Genomic DNA, 21,153 nt, shown 5'->3' with positions numbered 1-21,153 from the left:
CACTATGGCGGTGTGTCCTCTCACAGGATGAGTGACGCTGCCCAATACTGTCACTATGGCGGTGTGTCCACTCACAGGATGAGTGGCGCTGCCCAATACTGTCACTATGGCGGTATGTTCACTCACAGGATGAGTGACGCTGCCCAATACTGTCACTATGGCGGTGTGTCCTCTCACAGGATGAGTGACGCTGCCCAATACTGTCACTATGGCGGTGTGTCCTCTCACAGGATGAGTGACGCTGCCCAATACTGTCACTATGGCGGTGTGTCCACTCACAGGATGAGTGGCGCTGCCCAATACTGTCACTATGGCGGTATGTTCACTCACAGGATGAGTGACGCTGCCCAATACTGTCACTATGGCGGTGTGTCCTCTCACAGGATGAGTGACGCTGCCCAATACTGTCACTATGGCGGTGTGTCCTCTCACAGGATGAGTGACGCTGCCCAATACTGTCACTATGGCGGTGTGTCCTCTCACAGGATGAGTGACGCTGCCCAATACTGTCACTATGGCGGTGTGTCCACTCACAGGATGAGTGGCGCTGCCCAATACTGTCACTATGGCGGTGTGTCCACTCACAGGATGAGTGACACTACCCAATATTGTCACTATGGCGGTGTGTCCACTCACAGGATGAGTGGCGCTGCCCAATACTGTCACTATGGCGGTATGTTCACTCACAGGATGAGTGACGCTGCCCAATACTGTCACTATGGCGGTGTGTCCTCTCACAGGATGAGTGACGCTGCCCAATACTGTCACTATGGCGGTGTGTCCACTCACAGGATGAGTGACACTACCCAATATTGTCACTATGGCGGTGTGTCCTCTCACAATCCACTCACAGGATGAGTGGCGCTGCCCAATAAACTCGCCCCTCGGGGCAAAATTGTAACATTTCGTCAGGTATACAGATGAAGGGAGAGGCAAACCCAGCAGCTCCTCCCTCACAGTCCTGGTGGAACTTCCACCAAGATATTGTCATGTCTCTTTCGGCAGTGATTCTTGTTGTGTCTACTGATTGGTTGACGAAGATTAAGCTATCCAAGAGGAGGCACGGGCATGAATAACCCGTAATGTGTTTTTACCTTACCCCTCTACGTCCCTCCTTCCCCTCTTTTAATTAACATCCTTCAGGAATATATACATTGAGAGGTGTTCCCCTCTCTTCCGTGTGCAGTATACAAACCTAGAATTTAAGCTTTAACAAAGTTCAGGACAAAAATATACTCAATTATGTATTTATGCTACAGATGTATAGCCATTGTTACCGTGTTAACTAGTATGTATGTTTATGTATGTATGTATATATATATATATATATATATATATATATATATATATATATATATATATATATATATATATATATATATATATATATATGTGTGTGTGTGTGTGTGTATATCACGAAAATAAACACGTGATTAAAAATGTGACAATGTCAGACCACGGAGGAAAAATGAAACAGGAATTTCCTTAAGTACTTTCGTATATTAATACATCTTCAGAAGGAGTGCTCCTGTTTCATTTTTCCTCCGTGGTCTGACATTGTCATATATATATATATATATATATATATATATATATATATATATATATATATATATATATATATATATATATATATATATATATATATATATATATTTATATATATTTATATATATATATATATATATATATATATATATATATATATATATATATATATATATATATATATTATTATTAAATATGACCGAAAAAGTAAGATTAATAATTCTAACACGAATTTTCTCAATCTTTCGTACATTTCTTTTCACTGTTGGTGGTAATTCAAAAATCAATTCTCCAAAATTCATTTTTATTTCTAGTCTGACGCGACACTTGAGCGCGTTTCGTAAAACTTATTACATTTTCAAAGACTTAAGTTTAAACATACACAACTGAATAGAACTTACACATCTCCGATTTGTTTATATCTACATTTGAGAGAGGTGGATGGGGTAAGGTGGTATTTAATAAAGTATTAATTTCATCAACACAAGACAGAACACGAAACAATGGGTATTGAATAGAAGTGATTGTAGAAAGCCTATCCTAGTCAACAACGGCTTCTCCAATGGTTTCGTCGAAGACATCATAAGAAGGAAAGTGAAACGCCATGCAACCTCTGAAGAGACAACTAACACAACACCTATACCCCCTATTAGACTATTTTACAGGAACTTCTTTTCCACAGCTCATAAAACGGAGGAAAGGGTCCTGAAAGATATTGTTAATAGAAACGTTATCCCTACAGACAAAAATCAGAGGATACAACTGACGATTTACTATAAAACCAGAAAAACGGCCAGCCTACTCATGAGAAACTCTCCAGACACAAAACAGAACGCTTTAAAAGAGACCAACGTCGTCTATGCCTTCAAATGCCCTCTTGGGGACTGTAAGCTCCAAAAAACCCAGTATATAGGCAAGACAACAACATCTCTTTCTAGGCGTTTAACGATGCATAAGCAACAGGGCTCCATTAAGGAACATATAATCTCTTCCCACAACCAAACCATCGCCAGAGAAATCCTAGTAAACAACACAGAAATCATCGATAGGTACAGCGATAGCAGGCGGCTTGACGTTTGCGAGGCACTACACATCAAGAAGTCAACACCAGCAATCAACAGCCAATTAATGCACAACTATATTCTACCCACCTCAAGACTCCGCTCCAATATAGAAGCATCAAGAAATATGGACCAATAGGCTTTCTACAATCACTTCTATTCAATACCCATTGTTTCGTGTTCTGTCTTGTGTTGATGAAATTAATACCTTATTAAATACCACCTCACCCCATCCACCTCACTCAAATGTAGATATAAACAAATCGGAGATGTGTAAGTTCTATTCAGTTGAGTATGTTTAAACTAAAGTCTTTGAAAATGTAATAAGTTTTACGAAATGCGCTCAAGTGTCGCGTCAGACTAGAAATAAAAATGAATTTTGGAGAATTGATTTTTGAATTACCACCAACAGTGAAAAGAAATGTACGAAAGATTGAGAAAATTCGTGTTAGAATTATTAATCTTACTTTTTCGGTCATATTTAATAATATATGTCTACAGGAAAGACTGCTACCAAAATATACTAATATATATATATATATATATATATATATATATATATATATATATATATATATATATATATATATATATATATATATATATATATTAAATATGACCGAAAAAGTAAGATTAATAATTCTAACACGAATTTTCTCTATCTTTCTTACGTTTCTTTTCACTGTTGATGGTAATTCAAAGATCAATTCTCCAAAATTCATGTTTATTTCTAGTCTGACGCGACACTTGAGCGCGTTTCGTAAAACTTATTACATTTTCAAAGACTTTAGTTTACAAACACACAACTGAAACTGAATAGAGCTTTGCACATCTTCGAGTTTATATCTACATTTGGGTGAGGTGGATGAGGTGAAAACGAACTTTCAACAATGGGTATTAAATGGGTATTAAATTCTAACACAAGACAGAACACGAAACAATGGGTATTGAATGGAAGTAATTGTAGAAAGCCTATTGGTCCATATTTCTTGATGCTTCTATATTGGAGCGGAGTTTTGAAGTGGGTAGAATATATTCTACCCACTTCAAGACTCCGCTTGTAAACGTAAGAAAGATAGAGAAAATTCGTGTTAGAATTATTAATCTTACTTTTTCGGTGTTGCACTACGTGTAGTGTAGCGGGTTGTTCAGCACTCTGCCACACAAGATGAGTGAAGGGCTTCCTAGAGTTGTTATGTTGCAATTACGTCACATAATATATCATAATTACAGGTCTAGTATAGGATGATTACAGGTCCAGTATAGGTTGATTACAGGTCCAGTATAAAAGTATAACACGTCCAGTATATCAAGTGATCCGGTATACAGACAATATGTAACATAGTTCAGCATATCTCAACTCAAGAGGGCCCGGATGCCAATCACTGAGTGGCACTACACCATAATGTTCAAGGGAATGTGTGTTTCTAATTCCACAAAGTTGACAGATGGTGGATTCGACACGGGAGGTTCGGCCGAGCGGTATAAGGCCTATCTCTAACCCTGGCCATGGAGGACAGGCCTATCCTGGGGCCAGATTCACGAAAGCACTTACGAACCTGTACATCTTTTCTCCATCTTTGGCGGCTTTGTTTACAATTATGAAACAGTTAATGAGCTCCGAAGCACCAGGAGGCTGTTTATAACAATAACAACAGTTGATTGGCAAGTTTTCATACTTATAAACTGTTCAATAAATGTAAACAAAGCCGTCAAAGATTGAGGAAAGATGTACACGTTCGTAAGTGCTTTCGTGAATCTGGCCCCTGGCCACTAAAACAGCCCGTGACCGAGTTTTTTTTTTTTATCCCGTGTATAATCGCCTTTTCACTGTATTTGTTAAAGCATTGACATAGTTGACTACTATGGTAATCAGGTATTTGTGTGTGGTTGGTTAGTTAAATTTTCATCATATATTGGTTTCAATGTTCTCTTGGTCACAACTAATGAAAGGTCTACAGTTATTTTTCCTTCTTGAGTACTGCGGACTTTTGTGTAAACATGACAACAGTATTATGATTTGAGATGCCAACACGCGATATTATCATGAAGAATTGTTATCTCAAGTCTTGTATTTAAAAAAATATCATCCGAATGTCACTTCTTTGTTGATACTGTGTGCATACTCTGTGAGTAGACACTGCGAGTAGACCCTGCCAGTAGACCCTGCCAGTAGACCCTGCCAGTAGACCCTGCCAGTAGACCCTGCCAGTAGACCCTGCCAGTAGACCCTGCGAGTAGACCCTACCAGTAGATCCTGCCAGTAGACACTGCCAGTAGACCCTGCCAGTAGACCCTGCCAGAAGACCCTACCAGTAGACCCTGCCAGTAGACCCTGCCAGTAGATCCTGCCAGAAGACCCTGCCAGTAGACCCTGCCAATAGACCCTGCCAGTAGATCCTGCCAGAAGACCCTACCAGTAGACCCTGCCAGTAGACCCTGCCAGTAGATCCTGCCATAAGACCCTACCAGTAGACCCTGCCAGTAGACCCTGCGAGTAGACCCTGCCAGTAGACCCTACGAGTAGACCCTACCAGTAGATCCTGCCAGTAGACACTGCCAGTAGACCCTGCTAGTAGACCCTGCCAGTAGATCCTGCCAGAAGACCTACCAGTAGACCCTACCAGTAGACCCTGCCAGTAGACCCTGCCAGTAGATCCTGCCAGAAGACCCTACCAGTAGATCCTGCCAGTAGACCCTGCCAGTAGATCCTGCCAGTAGACCCTGCCAGTAGACACTACCAGTAGACCCTGCCAGTAGACGCTGCCAGTAGACCCTGCCAGTAGATCCTACCAGTAGACCCTGCCAGTAGACCCTGCCAGTAGATCCTGCCAGAAGACCCTACCAGTAGACCCTGCCAGTAGACCTTGCAAGTAGATCCTGCCAGTAGACCCTGTCAGTAGATCCTGTCAGTAGACCCTGCCAGTAGACCCTGCCAGTAGATCCTGTCAGTAGACCCTGCCAGTAGACCCTACCAGTAGACCCTACCAGAAGACCCTGCCAGTAGACCCTACCAGTAGACCCTGCCAGTAGACCCTACCAGTAGACCCTACCAGAAGACCCTGCCAGTAGACCCTACCAGTAGACCCTGCCAGTAGACCCTACCAGTAGACCCTACCAGTAGACCCTACGAGTAGACCCTGCCAGGAGACCCTGCCAGTAGGTCCAGTATGTTATTTCATTATAAGTTGTGTTTGAGTCGTACTGACCCAGCCATTGACGCGCTTCATTTATACCTGCTTGATGGGGTTGTGGGAGTTCTTCTACTCCCCAAGCCCGGCCCGAGGCCAGGCTTGACTTGTGAAACCTCACCTGGCTGTTGCTTGGAGCGGCCCGCAGGCCCACATACGCACCACAACCCGATTGGTCCGGCACTCCTTGAAAGATGACCCTTGAAATATATTAGATGTGTTTCCGGTATATCATCCGCCTACGTGTATAGTGTATAGCACTGATACACATCCTTCACCATAACTTGAGCACTCTCAGTGATGTTCTTCGTCGTTAACTGTTTTAATAATGCAGCATGTATAATATATTCCTTAGGTTTATATATGAAACCTGCTGTTAGGGTCCAGTTCTCCCAATAAGTAACTATCAAGAGAAGGCACCAAGCCGGGAACACTATTTAGCACCGTTTGTGACAAGAGAAGTTTCCTCAACAGGTAATAAAGATGGGCGCGAGGCATATTAACCAGTTTCATAAAGTTACCGAGGTTTAAACTCGTAGTGCATTACCAGATTATCTCTGGTGTGTATACCTGGGTGAGAGTCCTGACTCACGAGACAGCCCTGTTTAAAAATGCGTAAGATACAGAGACCTGTTCTACGCCTTCACGCCAGAAACTGAGTTGATGGACGACAGATTAACACTTGTGAGGGAAGTTTCCAACCAGCACGCATGCTAGTCTTGTGGGGCCAAACAGTAGTTCGTATAGCTTACTTTTGACAGGGCCTTGAGGAGTTACAGTTCCGTGTGTAAAGAGTGCGAGATGTAGAGCATTACAATAATATATAGAGCGGATTAGTGCTGTGTAGAATATTATTGAAGAGTCTCTGGAGGGGAATGAAATCCTGAAGAGTGTCATTCTGAAAGATTTTATTATTGCCGTTGTTGACAGGCCTTAAATCCTGTCCTTAACCAAACTGTTTTTGTTTATTGCCTTCTGTGTTTTTGGCTGTACTTTCCTGTTTCTCTGTCTCTGTCTCTGTCTCTGTCTCTCTCTCTCTCTCTCTCTGTCTGTCTCTCTCTCTCTCTCTCTCTCTCTCTCTCTCTCTCTCTCTCTCTCTCTCTCTCTCTCTCTCTCTCCCCCCCCCCCCCTCCCTCCCTCTCTCCCTCATCTCCCTCATCTCCATCATCTCCCTCATCTCCCTCTCTCTCTCTCTCTCTCTCTCTCTCTCTCTCTCTCTCTCTCTCTCTCTCTCTCTCTCTCTCTCTCTCTCTCTCTCTCTCTCTCTCTCTCTCTCTCCCCCCCTCCCTCCCTCCCTCTCTCCCTCATCTCCCTCATCTCCCTCATCTCCCTCATCTCCCTCATCTCTCTCTCTCTCTCTCTCTCTCTCTCTCTCTCTCTCTCTCTCTCTCTCTCTCTCTCTCTCTCTCTCTCTCTCTCTCTCTCTCTCTCTCCCTCCCTCCCTCCCTCCCTCCCTCTCCCTCCTCTCCCCCCCATTCCCATCTTGCTTCTTAATGGCCAAAGCCGTCAGTCTTGACACACCGCCGTGGTTGCTTCCCTCATTGTGGTCAACCATCCATCTTCCCATAAACCGCATCTCAGCTGTCGTCACAACGTACCTAAACCAAACGTGGGTTTATCTTCTTCCTGCCCGCGTTACGAACCTAAAGTAAGGAACCCACATACGTTTGTCTTCTCCAGGCCAGCGTTACAAACACACATGAAGAACCTCCCGCCATTCTCTTGTGACTATTCTTCTCTACTGCATTCTTAAAAAAAAGAATGTTTTTCATTAACGCTAAAACGAAAGCTAGGAATCACAAAATACGTTTGCGTACGTTGTCAAACAAACACAGCCTCGCTTGCTTTGCATCTGGCAACAATGCAGGAATCAATGACTGTAAATATGCGTACGTTTGAGTAATTTAATTGCGCCGATTTTAATAATATTCCTTTTTTTATTACACAACTACAAATACCCGACCCACCGGGCACTGTTGGTCTGGTAATTCGGCAGTTCGTGTGGATTAATGCATGGACTTCCCGGATTGCACATTCTTGTTGCGAATAACAACGTCAGCGCTGGACGGTGCATTGCACTGTTTTGGTTTTTATTTCTGCTGCCTCTGTCAAATGGCTCTTCGTGTGCATGCCTCTCGAGTCCAAACATGCGAGGCAGACGGTTGAAATCACATAACATACTGTGTATGCCTTCACAGTTATAAAGACTGCGTTGATAAACGACATATTAACGCAGGGAGGGTAGAAATAGCCTAAGCTACTCTATCCCTTTGAGATGTATTTCTTTCTTGTCTCAATAATCATACTTGAACTTGATATTAATGCTTATATCCTATACGGTTTGCTTTATTAACTATGTATTTATGTAACCACTGATTTAATGACCGTATGGTGTTCTGTATAGTTTGTAAATTGAATTATTGTCATTATTGTGTTGCTTAAGGGAGATCTTAAGAGAGTTTCAGGACAATGTTGTGCTCGGTCAGCTTATGTGTGCTGCTCGAAGCTGCTCGGAGAAAAAGACAATATTTACCTGGGGCCAGATTCACGAAGCAGTTACGCGAGTACCTACGAACGTGTACATCTTTCCTGAATCTTTGACGGCTTTGGTTACATTTATTAGACAGTTTACAAGCATGAAAACTTCCCAAATAAACTGTTGGTATTGTTATAAACAGCCTCCCGGTGCTTCGGAGCTCATTAGCTGTTTAATCATTATAAACAAAGCCGCCAAAAATTGTGAAAATATGTACAGGTTCGTAAGTGCTTGCGTAACTGTTTCTGGCCCTGGAACCTGGCTGTGTATGTTGCTAGAGTGTGGTGCTAACATTTCCACCCTCAACACCCTGTGTTAACCTTGCTAGAGTGTGGCGCTAGCCTAACCTCATAACTCGCTTTTTTGCAAACCAAAAAATAACTTTTACAAGTTGCTTCATTGTTTACTTTTTTTTAACCGAGGTGTTTCTCAACTCTGCAGCATTGCAATTCCCCCCCTGGCCGCCTCGCTTCCCTCTCTGGTTTCATTTACAATCCATTCCCCCGTGGACCAGGCCGGACCTCCCTAAACAAATGAATGTTCCTGTGATTGCTCTCCGCTGCTGGTGTTAGGCTTTACTGTGCGTCAGTGCAGTAGCTGTACACACCACCAGTTTTAAACAACAATATTTGCTTATTCAAATTCGTAAACTTGTGTGTTTGTGTGGGTGGGTATTTGTGTGGGCGGGTATTTGTGTGGGCGGGTATTTGTGTGGGCGGGTATTGGTGTGGGCGGGTATTTGTGTGGGCGGGTATTTGTGTGGGTGGGTATTGGTGTGGGCGGGTATTTGTGTGGGTGGGTATTTGTGTGGGCGGGTATTGGTGTGGGCGGGTATTTGTGTGGGTGGGTATTTGTGTGGGCGGGTATTGGTGTGGGCGGGTATCTACTACTACTATTTTCTATTTGTGCCTGCACGATCAAGTTGATAGCTCTTGGACCCCGCCTTGCTAACAGTCCGTTGTCTAAAGTACTGACTCCCGTCCCATGCGTTTTCCCCTACTATATAAATATATATATATATATATATATATATATATATATATATATATATATATATATATTTTATTAAATATGACCGAAAAAGTAAGATTAATAATTCTAACACGAATTTTCTCAATCTTTCGTACATTATGCTTCACTGTTGGAGGTAAATCAAAAATCACTTCTCCAAAATTCATTTTTATTTCTAGTCTGACGCGACACGGGCGCGTTTCGTAAAACTTATTACATTTTCAAAGACTTCACAAATACACAACTGATTAGAACTTGCGTTTCCCTGATTTTATATCTACATTTGAGTGAGGTGGGAAGGGTGATGTGGCATTACATTTGAGTAAGGTGGGAAGGATGATGTGGCATTAGAGGATATTAATAGGGTATTAAAAGTATCAACACAAGACAGAACACGAAACAATGGATATTGAATAGAAGTGTTTGTAGAAAGCCTATTGGTCCATATTTCTTGATGCTTCTATATTGGAGCGGAGTCTTGAGGTGGGTAGAATATAGTTGTGCAATAATTGGCTGTTGATTGCTGGTGTTGACTTCTTGATGTGTAGTGCCTCGCAAACGTCGAGCCGCCTGCTATCGCTGTATCTATCGATGATTTCTGTGTTGTTTACTAGGATTTCTCTGGCGATGGTTTGGTTATGGGAAGAGATTATATGTTCCTTAATGGAGCCCTGTTGTTTATGCATCGTTAAACGCCTAGAAAGAGATGTTGTTGTCTTGCCTATATACTGGGTTTTTTGGAGCTTACAGTCCCCAAGTGGGCATTTGAAGGCATAGACGACGTTAGTCTCTTTTAAAGCGTTCTGTTTCGTGTCTGGAGAGTTTCTCATGAGTAGGCTGGCCGTTTTTCTGGTTTTATAGTAAATCGTCAGTTGTATCCTCTGATTTTTGTCTGTAGGGATAACGTTTCTATTAACAATATCTTTCAGGACCCTTTCCTCTGTTTTATGAGCTGTGGAAAAGAAGTTCCTGTAAAATAGTCTAATAGGGGGTATAGGTGTTGTGTTAGTTGTCTCTTCGGAGGTTGCATGGCTTTTCACTTTCCTTCTTATGATGTCTTCGATGAAACCATTGGAGAAGCCGTTATTGACTAGAACCTGCCTTACCCTACAGAGTTCTTCGTCGACTTGCTTCCATTCTGAGCTATGGCTGAGAGCACGGTCGACGTATGCGTTAACAACACTCCTCTTGTACCTGTCGGGGCAGTCGCTGTTGGCATTTAGGCACATTCCTATGTTTGTTTCCTTTGTGTAGACTGCAGTGTGGAAACCTCCGCCCTTTTCCATGACTGTTACATCTAGAAAAGGCAGCTTCCCATCCTTTTCCGTCTCGTAAGTGAAACGCAGCACGGAACTCTGCTCAAATGCCTCCTTCAGCTCCTGCAGATGTCTGACATCAGGTACCTGTGTAAAAATGTCGTCAACATACCTGCAGTATATGGCCGGTTTCAAGTTCATGTCGACTAAGACTTTTTGCTCGATGGTACCCATGTAGAAGTTTGCAAACAGGACACCTAGGGGAGAACCCATAGCGACCCCATCTACTTGCTTATAGCGACCTCCGCCCTTGGAAAAGGGCGGAGGTTTCCACACTGCAGTCTACACAAAGGAAACAAACATAGGAATGTGCCTAAATGCCAACAGCGACTGCCCCGACAGGTACAAGAGGAGTGTTGTTAACGCATACGTCGACCGTGCTCTCAGCCATAGCTCAGAATGGAAGCAAGTCGACGAAGAACTCTGTAGGGTAAGGCAGGTTCTAGTCAATAACGGCTTCTCCAATGGTTTCATCGAAGACATCATAAGAAGGAAAGTGAAAAGCCATGCAACCTCCGAAGAGACAACTAACACAACACCTATACCCCCTATTAGACTATTTTACAGGAACTTCTTTTCCACAGCTCATAAAACAGAGGAAAGGGTCCTGAAAGATATTGTTAATAGAAACGTTATCCCTACAGACAAAAATCAGAGGATACAACTGACGATTTACTATAAAACCAGAAAAACGGCCAGCCTACTCATGAGAAACTCTCCAGACACGAAACAGAACGCTTTAAAAGAGACTAACGTCGTCTATGCCTTCAAATGCCCACTTGGGGACTGTAAGCTCCAAAAAACCCAGTATATAGGCAAGACAACAACATCTCTTTCTAGGCGTTTAACGATGCATAAACAACAGGGCTCCATTAAGGAACATATAATCTCTTCCCATAACCAAACCATCGCCAGAGAAATCCTAGTAAACAACACAGAAATCATCGATAGATACAGCGATAGCAGGCGGCTCGACGTTTGCGAGGCACTACACATCAAGAAGTCAACACCAGCAATCAACAGCCAATTATTGCACAACTATATTCTACCCACCTCAAGACTCCGCTCCAATATAGAAGCATCAAGAAATATGGACCAATAGGCTTTCTACAAACACTTCTATTCAATATCCATTGTTTCGTGTTCTGTCTTGTGTTGATACTTTTAATACCCTATTAATATCCTCTAATGCCACATCATCCTTCCCACCTTACTCAAATGTAATGCCACATCACCCTTCCCACCTCACTCAAATGTAGATATAAAATCAGGGAAACGCAAGTTCTAATCAGTTGTGTATTTGTGAAGTCTTTGAAAATGTAATAAGTTTTACGAAACGCGCCCGTGTCGCGTCAGACTAGAAATAAAAATGAATTTTGGAGAAGTGATTTTTGATTTACCTCCAACAGTGAAGCATAATGTACGAAAGATTGAGAAAATTCGTGTTAGAATTATTAATCTTACTTTTTCGGTCATATTTAATAAAATATGTCTACAGGAAAGACTGCTACCAAAATATACTAATATATATATATATATATATATATATATATATATATATATATATATATATATATATATATATATATATATATATATATATATATATATTATATATTAGGGCCCATCATGTTCCTAATATATGTAAAAGATTTAAGAGATGAAGTAAACTCAATCTTATCCATTTTTGTTAACGATGCGAAGCTAAACAGGCGAATCAGAACCGAGGAGGACTGCATTACATTCAGGATGGATTAGACAGTCTCCACAGATGGTGTGAGAAATGGCGACTAGACTTTAACCCTGACAAATGCAAGGTTATGAGGATAGGAGTTTGAGGAAGAAGACTTCATAAACAGTATGGGATGAAGGGAAGACAACTTGCAACTTGTGAACAGAGAAAGACTTAAGAGTGGACATAACTGGAGACGTAACACCAGAGGCACACAGCAGCAGGATAACGAGGGCACCATATACCATACTGACAAACGTCCCGTTATCCTTCACCAACTTGGACAAAGATCCCTTCCCAGCGCTGTATACATCACTTGTGAGACCTGTTATTGAGTATGCTGCACCAGCATGGAACCCCTAGCAAAGAAGCACAAAGCAAAATTACGAAAAAGTCCTAAAATATGCAACAAGGCTCGTTCCTCAGCCAAGGGGACTGAACTATGAAGAAAGACTAGGGGAACTAGACCTCGCTACACTGAAGAAAAGAAGGAATAGGGCAGACATGATAACGACGTAGAAAATATAAAGTGGGATTGACAAAATGTGTATCGAACCAATGTTCAAATCAAGTAACAGTAGAACGAGACAACACAATTGGAAGCTGGAAACCCAGACGAGTCACACGCATGTCAAAGACAACGTTGTCAGTCTCAGAGTGGTAAATAAGTGGAACGAACTGGACGAGGAAGTTGTCGAAGCCAATTCGATACACAACTTTAAATAAAATAAGACAAACGAGGGGAAACGAGTCACTGCCTTGAGCTAATGGTCGAAATTAAGAATACATGCTCGACCCTGCACGCTCATCTAGATGAGGGAAAGCCAGACAGGATTAGGTTGGGTAAAGCTAGAGAGGATTAGGTTGGGTAAAGCCAGAGAGGATTAGGTTGGGTAAAGCTAGAGAGGATTAGGTTGGGAAAAGCCAGAGAGAAATAAGTTGGGTAAAGCCAGAGAGGATTAGGTTGAGTAAAGCCAGAGAGGATTAGGTTGGGTAAAGCCAGAGAGGATTAGGTTGGGTAAAGCCAGAGAGGATTAGGTTGGGTAAAGCCAGAGAGGATTAGGTAGGGTAAAGCTAGAGAGGATTAGGTTGGGTAAAGCCAGAGAGGATTAGGTTGGGTAAAGCCAGAGAGGATTAGGTTGGGTAAAGCCAGAGAGGATTAGGTTGGGTAAAGCCAGAGAGGATTAGGTTGGGTAAAGCCAGAGAGGATTAGGTTGGGTAAAGCCAGAGAGGATTAGGTAGGGTAAAGCTAGAGAGGATTAGGTTCGGTAAAACCAGAGAGAAATAAGTTGGGTAAAGCCAGAGAGGATTAGGTTGGGTAAAGCCAGAGAGGATTAGGTTGAGTAAAGCCAGAGAGGATTGGAATGGGTAAAGCCAGAGAGGATTAGGTTGGGTAAAGCCAGACAGGATTGGAATGGGTAAAGCCAGAGAGGATTAGGTTGGGTAAAGCCAGAGAGGATTAGGTTGGGTAAAGCCAGAGAGGATTAGGTTGGGTAAAGCCAAAGAAAATTAGGTTGGGTAAAGCCAGAGAAGATTAGGTTGGGTAAAGCCAGAGAGGATTAGGTTGGGTAAAGCCAGAGAAGATTAGGTTGGGTAAAGCCAGAGGAGATTAGGTTGGGTAAAGCCAGAGAGGATTCAGCATGGTAAAGCCAGAGAGGATTAGGTTGGGTAAAGCCAGAGAGGATTCAGCATGGTAAAGCCAGAGAGGATTAGGTTGGGTAAAGCCAGAGAGGATTCAGCATGGTAAAGCCAGAGAGGATTAGGTTTGCAAACCCATTGAGGGATTAGTTGGGTAAAGCAAAAAAACTATATTACCATTTTACATCACGCCTTATTACAAAAAAAAATAACAGTCCATGTTATCAAAAAAATAACATGGACCACGAGCTGCCATCACGTGGGGATCGTCGAGTTGTTTCAAGCGTAGGTTAGACACACGGGTGTGATTGGATATAAGGAGGAGCCGTCTCGCGTACTCGCTTCCCTATAGGCCATCTGTAGTTTATATTCTATTTTTCATCTTATCTTCCCTACAGGAAAGGAGAAGCTGCCACGCCAAGGTCGAGAGGCACCCTTGGCACAGATGCCAGATGGTCTGAGCATCGGTGACTTTATCACTGATAATATAAAGAAGGTGAGATTCTCTACAATGTAGCACAACAATGTCTTTATCATGTAACACGACAATGTCTTTATCATGTAACACAACAATGTCTTTATCATGTAACACGACAATGTCTTTATCATGTAACACGACAATGTCTTTATCATGTAACACAACAATGTCATCATCATGTAACACAAACAAGTCCGCATCATGTAACACAAACAAGTCCGCATCATGTAACACAAACACACTAGGATGATGGAAATACAAATACGCCAGGAACATGCTTGCAACACAGTGCCAGCCTCGGGCATGCATGACAAACACTCCAACATCCAGAATGCAAACCCTAAATCAACATATGCTGTATAAATTAATATTGAAAAGTATCTGCAACAATCTTATCTATACTTTAAGATCCATAATACTCCCTCAGTCACCACAAACATTCCTAACATTGGCTAATGTGAACCACTGTAAACACGACACGTTCATTGAAAAGGAATATGTATCACGTTCCCTGTAAAATGTCTGTAAACAAAGCAACGTTCCCTGTAAAAGGCTGTAAACAAAGGAACGTTTCCTGTAAAAGGTCTGTAATAAACGAACGTTCCCTGTAAAAGGCTGTAAACAAAGGAACGTTCCCTGTAAAAGGTCTGTAACAAAAGAACGTTCCCTGTATGTTCATTTTGCCTGTCATCTGTAACCTGTGATATGTTTCTTTCCTCTTCAGGTGGACAAGGATCCATCAGACTTTGATGACGTGCGCCACTATTGCTTCGAAGGAGACGAAATGTCCATTGCATCTTTGTCTTCCATAGGCTCAGGTGAGTAGCTGAGGCTAATGCGTATGGGAAGAAAACAATGCTGTGTAGGGGTGATGCTTTCCTTGCAAACATACATTACCTAACTGGGCTTTAGAATAATAATGAAGCTTGAAACCTACATCATGGGTGAATGATCTATAATTAACTAAAGAATCCACTTCGAATCATTCCTCTTTATGTGTCCTCAACAGGAGGCTCCTCTGAAGGCAGCGAACCATTCGACTACAAGAACGACTGGGGTCATCGCTTCGAGAAACTCAATGAGATATACGGGCGGGCCTCGGATGAGGAGGACGATAGCGACTACGAGTTTCCTGACGTCCCGAAGCAGAGCAAGCGCGACTCTTTGCGTCAACTCCGCAAGCCAAAGACCCCCAACAGCACCCCTGCTCAGTCTCCTTCAGAAGGCCTTGAGGCCAAGGGCGCCCAGGAGATGAAGAAGACGCAGAAGTACCACGAAGCCCACAGTCCCATGGCTTCCTTTCCAGAAGGTCAGGGAGCGGAATCTTGGTGCTAGTAGCAGATAACCTTGAATAAGATATCAGCAACAGTCCGATGATAACGCTAAACTCCAAGACGTGTGGCTCGCAGAGATAACGGGCCGGCGGTGTGGTGTATAAGCAGCCAAAATAATGACCAAATAGTCAAGTTAAATAAGTCGTTTGTGCGAACGATCATTTGCGGTGCACATTTGTATGGGTGAAAGCCAACACAGCGAGGGACCGTCGTTGTCCGCATACAATCACTTGGATTAGTCTTTGAAGCAGATTAATACGTTCATAATATATATATATATACATATATATGTTTATGTATACATAGCAGTGTGAGCTATGAAGACAGGCAGTACACTGGTGCACAACAAATGAGAAGTGGTGTAACACCTCGTGAATGTTGTCACTCTCCACCACATTAAGGGCAAACATCACACTTTCACGTTTCATGTAAATATGATTTGACGTCAGTTCATTCTTAGGGGTAACAGAAACCAAAGGTGCTTCAAAAGTCAAATACTAATTAAAACTACCTTTCCATTCCCTGCTCCACTAGCCTTACCCCCTAAAATAACCCACCTGGATGCTATTTCCATCTCCCACTGGCTTTACCCCTTAAGATAACACATCTGGATGCTTCTTCCATCTCCCATTGGCCTTACCCCTTAAGATAACCCTCCTGGATGCTCTAAATGCGGAGATCGGGAAAACAAACACGCCTTCACTGGGAAATAGTCGGAAAACTGTTTCTCTCTCAGGTTCCTCTTACCATTGTTTGTTAGAATTGTACACTAGATTTAACACTTACCAAACGTTCCCTAACTAGGACATGTAACGACGGTCATAGATTATTATTATCACGTACTTTCACGCTGTTATGTAACAGAAAACGATGTCGAATACAACTTGCAACTCAAACGCTCAGAACCTTACTGGAGATACGTGTTATTTAGACATTAACATACGTGTAAGTTCCCTGTTGTGTATAAGTTTGATGTATGATTGTGGTCACGTCTGCCGCGCCTAGCCATTCATGTCAAAAATAATAATTACTGTGGTCAAAACTGACTTTCGTGGTCAAAACTGACTTTCGTGGTCAAAGCTGACTCTCATGGTCAAAGCTGACTACTGCATTGTGCAGATTATAATATATATTGTAAGTTAAATACACCACACAGGTATTCTTGAATACACATCGAGTTCTCCATCATGAACTCAGGTCTTGAAATAAACTGATGTTTATTTTCAGAAATTAACGCGATCATGACGTCACTAACCAGTCTCTCATTATCTCTGCAACCCGTTCTCGCACTTGCTGATAGTCAATATTTGGCTTATTAATAAGTGCATATGTGAGATACTAATTTATTGTGAACATATGAGTTTACCCTGAAAAGTTGAATAGAAAACACCAGCCTAGCCTTCTTAGTATGTTAAGATAAGCATCTTATTGCTTTTTAATTACAATTAGTACTTAACCTATACCTATTGATATTACAATTAATTATAAAAATAGTAAAACAAAACTAAAATATTTAAATAAATTGTAAAGTAACTCAGGATATTGTCAAAATTTTGTATAAAATCTCTATTGTTTAATAAAACTGAAAAAGAAATTCCAAGTATTAAAACTGGTGTATAGCAAATCTTTAGGAAGAGTTTGTACCTTGAAAACAAAATATAACTTGGAATATACCACATATATACTTATTAATATGCCAAATATTGACTATAAGCAATAAGTCATATATATGCTGTCTAGTGCGAGAGCGGTTCGCTCTCACAACCTGTGAGACAACTCAATTGCAACCATTATTATTTTTGTTTAAAAGTACTCGTGTTCCATAACTTATTTCTATACTGTGTAATTTATCTTTCCTGGTTGCAAATTAAGGAGTTTTTATGATTCATTTTTATTTAAAATAACAAGTTGAGCATCTGAATCTTATATAATTTTACTGATGCCGTAAAGTCAAGGAGTGAGGGAATTAGTATGCATTATAACAAGTATATGGTTACATTTTGATCTCATAAATATCGTCCCGCCTCTGTTGGAACGTGACGCATACTGTGTGTGTCCTGGGACGTGACACATACTGTGTGTGTGTCCTGGGACGTGACGCATACTGTGTGTGTGTCCTGGGACGTGACACATACTGTGTGTGTGTCCTAGGTCGTGACGCATACTGTGTGTGTGTCCTGGGACGTGACACATACTGTGTGTGTGTCCTAGGTCGTGACGCATACTGTGTGTGTGTCCTGGGACGTGACACATACTGTGTGTGTGTGTCCTGGGTCGTTACGCATACTGTGTGTGTCCTGGGTCGTGACGCATACTGTGTGTGTGTGTCCTGGGTCGTGACGCATACTGTGTGTGTGTGTGTCCTGGGTCGGACGCATACTGTGTGCCCTGGGTCGGACGCATACTGTGTGCCCTGGGTCGGACGCATACTGTGTGCCCTGGGTCGGACGCATACTGTGTGCCCTGGTACTTGAGGCATACTATACGTATCCTTGGACGAGACGCATTTGCTCTCTGGTATCAGACGCATATTTTATGTAGCCTAGCACTAAGTGTATACTATGTGCGCCATAGCGCTCGCTAGACGCATATACTCGCACTCAAGCAGAGGTCTGTGAATGCCATTACTGGTCTGTGCCTCTTGGCGCTGCTACGATAATCAAAATTTATGTAGAGAGAGTTCAGACATTCCTTGTATCGAGCCTAGCGACGTCAATTCGTATATCGAACACTTTAAAAAGTATATATATCTTTATCTCTCCTCCCCGTTGAAACAAGAGCCAAGAACCCACTGCCAAATTTCCTTTATGCGTTTCGCTAGTCGTGTGTGTGTGTGTGTGTGTGTCTGTGTGATTATTTGGGTGATCGTGTGTCTTTCGATATATATATATATATATATATATATATATATATATATATATATATATATATATATATATATATATATATATATATATATACATACAGTATATCGAAAGACACTTAACAGAAAAGCTTAAAACCATATAATCCGTTGTATAACTGCATTTCATTTTAGTTGATAAGGACATTGTTACGTAAGTAAGCAGTTGGGATTAACGTCACCAGCCATGGTGACCATGATGGTAACACTGTCACCATGGTAACCATTCACCAGGGTGACGCACGTAGTGTTTGTTGGAGGCCAAAGTCTTTGTGATTGCATGTATTTTTAACTTTAATTCTGTGGTAATGTAGACCAACATTATTAGGACATTTTGTAGGGAAGATCAAAGTCGCGTTGAACAATGCTCATTCATACAACGTTCTCAGCGTCGTTGCTGTAGAGGTGAAGGAAGAATCAGTCGTATAGCGGCAAAGGTTAATTCCCCCCCACCCATATTTCCTGAATGTATTATCCGAGTCCTTGTTCATGCCAAAGATTAACTTTTAACGAGCACTTATGGGCCGTGTCGCTGCTGATAAATTTACCGGACACACACACATGAGCAGAATGTGGTATGGGGGAAGTAAGAACGCGCGCTCTATAGCTTCCTCTATTACTCACTCAAGCGCTGCCACGTCTTGTGTGCTCGTTTTCTATCCCTCAAGCGATGTCTTGGGAATTCCATGCAGCCCCCCCCCCGCTCCCCCCCCCCATCCCACTCGAGCGATATTTCGTGTGGTATTAAAATAATGCAACAAAGCTTAATCACATCATGAAATTTAAAATTTATACTTTAGGCTGCTAATTAAAAAAAATGAGTAACAAGAGTCACTGAGATTTAATGTTAAATGAGGTTTTAACCCTCTTGAATGAGCATATAAATCGCTGCACTGCTACGTTCATGCGAATGTTCTTCGGGTTAAGTAAGCCCTATAAGAGTGCGTTTCTCAAGGCCAATATCTCTTCACATAATGCAGGAATTTATCGTTACGTTTATTCTGAAAGATGAGCAACATGCTAGACGTGAGTTTAGGCAATTGAATGAATCGAATGAGTAATTTGGCGAATACGAGTTTATGTACCAAGAAACATTCCCACTGTACCTTTTATTGTCATTATGTTTCGTATTATTTGAGAGTTCCTTTGAGAGGTATCCAGCCTCTCCCATTCTTGTTTTACAAGCATTTCTTCCCCATTACCGTGATAAATATCGTGATGTTTTACAGATTTTTTTAAGCAAGATAAAGTTTCTGTACATATATATATATAAAGCAAGTGAGTGTACATATCATAGTAGATGATTTATGTGTGTGTCCCGCGTCTGTCTGGTATCGTCGACAAACACTTTCCCCTAACACTTGTGTTACATAGTGTAACTTGACGCTGGTGTTATGATGTGCTGATCCTGGAGTGTGTCATAGTGGCCTCAAAGTGGATGGTGACCTCACAGTGCAAGGTGATCTCACAATGCACTATATTGCGTTATTAAGAGATTGCTAACACTCTTCCTTCAGTGAACGCCTTCACGATATCAAGAGAATGATTACTGTGAAGCCGATGGATAGTTATCCAACAGTACTGTGATGTCACCGTCTCCCACTGTAGCCAGTCTTGTTTCAAACATCATTAACCCATCATCTTGCATCCCTGAGTGGCTGCAGTTCTATATTATATATATAAATGTTAACCGTATGATAACTAAGACATGATCGCTCAATTAAAGCCCTTCCCAAAAAACTAAGTAAAGGGGCCTGATCAATATAGGCATTAAGCTAGAAAGCTATATACTTCCGTCTCTACCTCAAGGATCAATAAAGAGAAATAATCAACTGAAATCAACAATATCATCACTGATGAAAGTAAACTATTAACATGTTCCTTATGTAGCTCCTTGGCCCGAAATTTGCAATAAATCGGCAAATTTTAATTGGATTTAGAGTACACTGTCTGAGTATACATCCCATTTTCTATGAAAACTGGAGCAGAGTTGAAACAGATTAGAGAGGAGTGAGTGCCTGTTGCGTCTGGTGGAAGTTTGGAGACGATACCTGTGGCAGGAGTCACGTGTTTGGTATGTGGGAGATGTCAGGTGTTGTGCAGCCGCTGTTTTGTATCAGTCATTTGAAAATAAATCTTTTTATTTATACGAAAATGAGGCGTTTTATTCCCCCCTACCTTAGAGCATACCCCCTGAAGGACACATTTATTCAAGTAATTATCAAAAGACGCCAACCCAGGAAGAATATTTAGCACCATCTGTGTCGTAGGATATGGGAAAGTGGGTCTTGGTAGTACAGTGATTCATTCTCGACTCACAAATGTAAATTGCTCTTTATAGTAACTAGGCTTCTTATTGAACCACTTATATATTAAAAAACTGTTGACATATGTTAAACTGTGTAA

The 21,153-nt window shown here is 41.7% G+C and overlaps 1 protein-coding gene across 2 annotated transcripts in view; it reads left to right on the top strand.

Annotated features, from left to right (window-relative positions):
• The window catches only part of LOC123746898 (DE-cadherin), a 289,369-nt gene extending 268,467 nt beyond the window's left edge, over positions 1-20,902 (top strand). For both annotated transcript variants that reach the window (XM_069321647.1, XM_045728781.2), the window contains 3 exons: positions 14,432-14,529; positions 15,236-15,329; positions 15,521-20,902. In XM_069321647.1, the coding sequence (XP_069177748.1) occupies positions 14,432-14,529; positions 15,236-15,329; positions 15,521-15,846 (518 nt within the window). In that variant the 3' untranslated portion in view covers positions 15,847-20,902. The remainder of the gene's footprint in view (positions 1-14,431; positions 14,530-15,235; positions 15,330-15,520) is intronic.
• Positions 20,903-21,153: the final 251 nt, after the last annotated feature.

Source organism: Procambarus clarkii, chromosome 10 (assembly GCF_040958095.1).
Source record: "Procambarus clarkii isolate CNS0578487 chromosome 10, FALCON_Pclarkii_2.0, whole genome shotgun sequence".
Taxonomy (NCBI): Eukaryota; Metazoa; Arthropoda; class Malacostraca; order Decapoda; family Cambaridae; genus Procambarus; species Procambarus clarkii.
The sequence above is the reverse complement of the archived record's forward strand: the minus strand, read 5'-3'. Positions and strand labels throughout refer to the sequence as shown.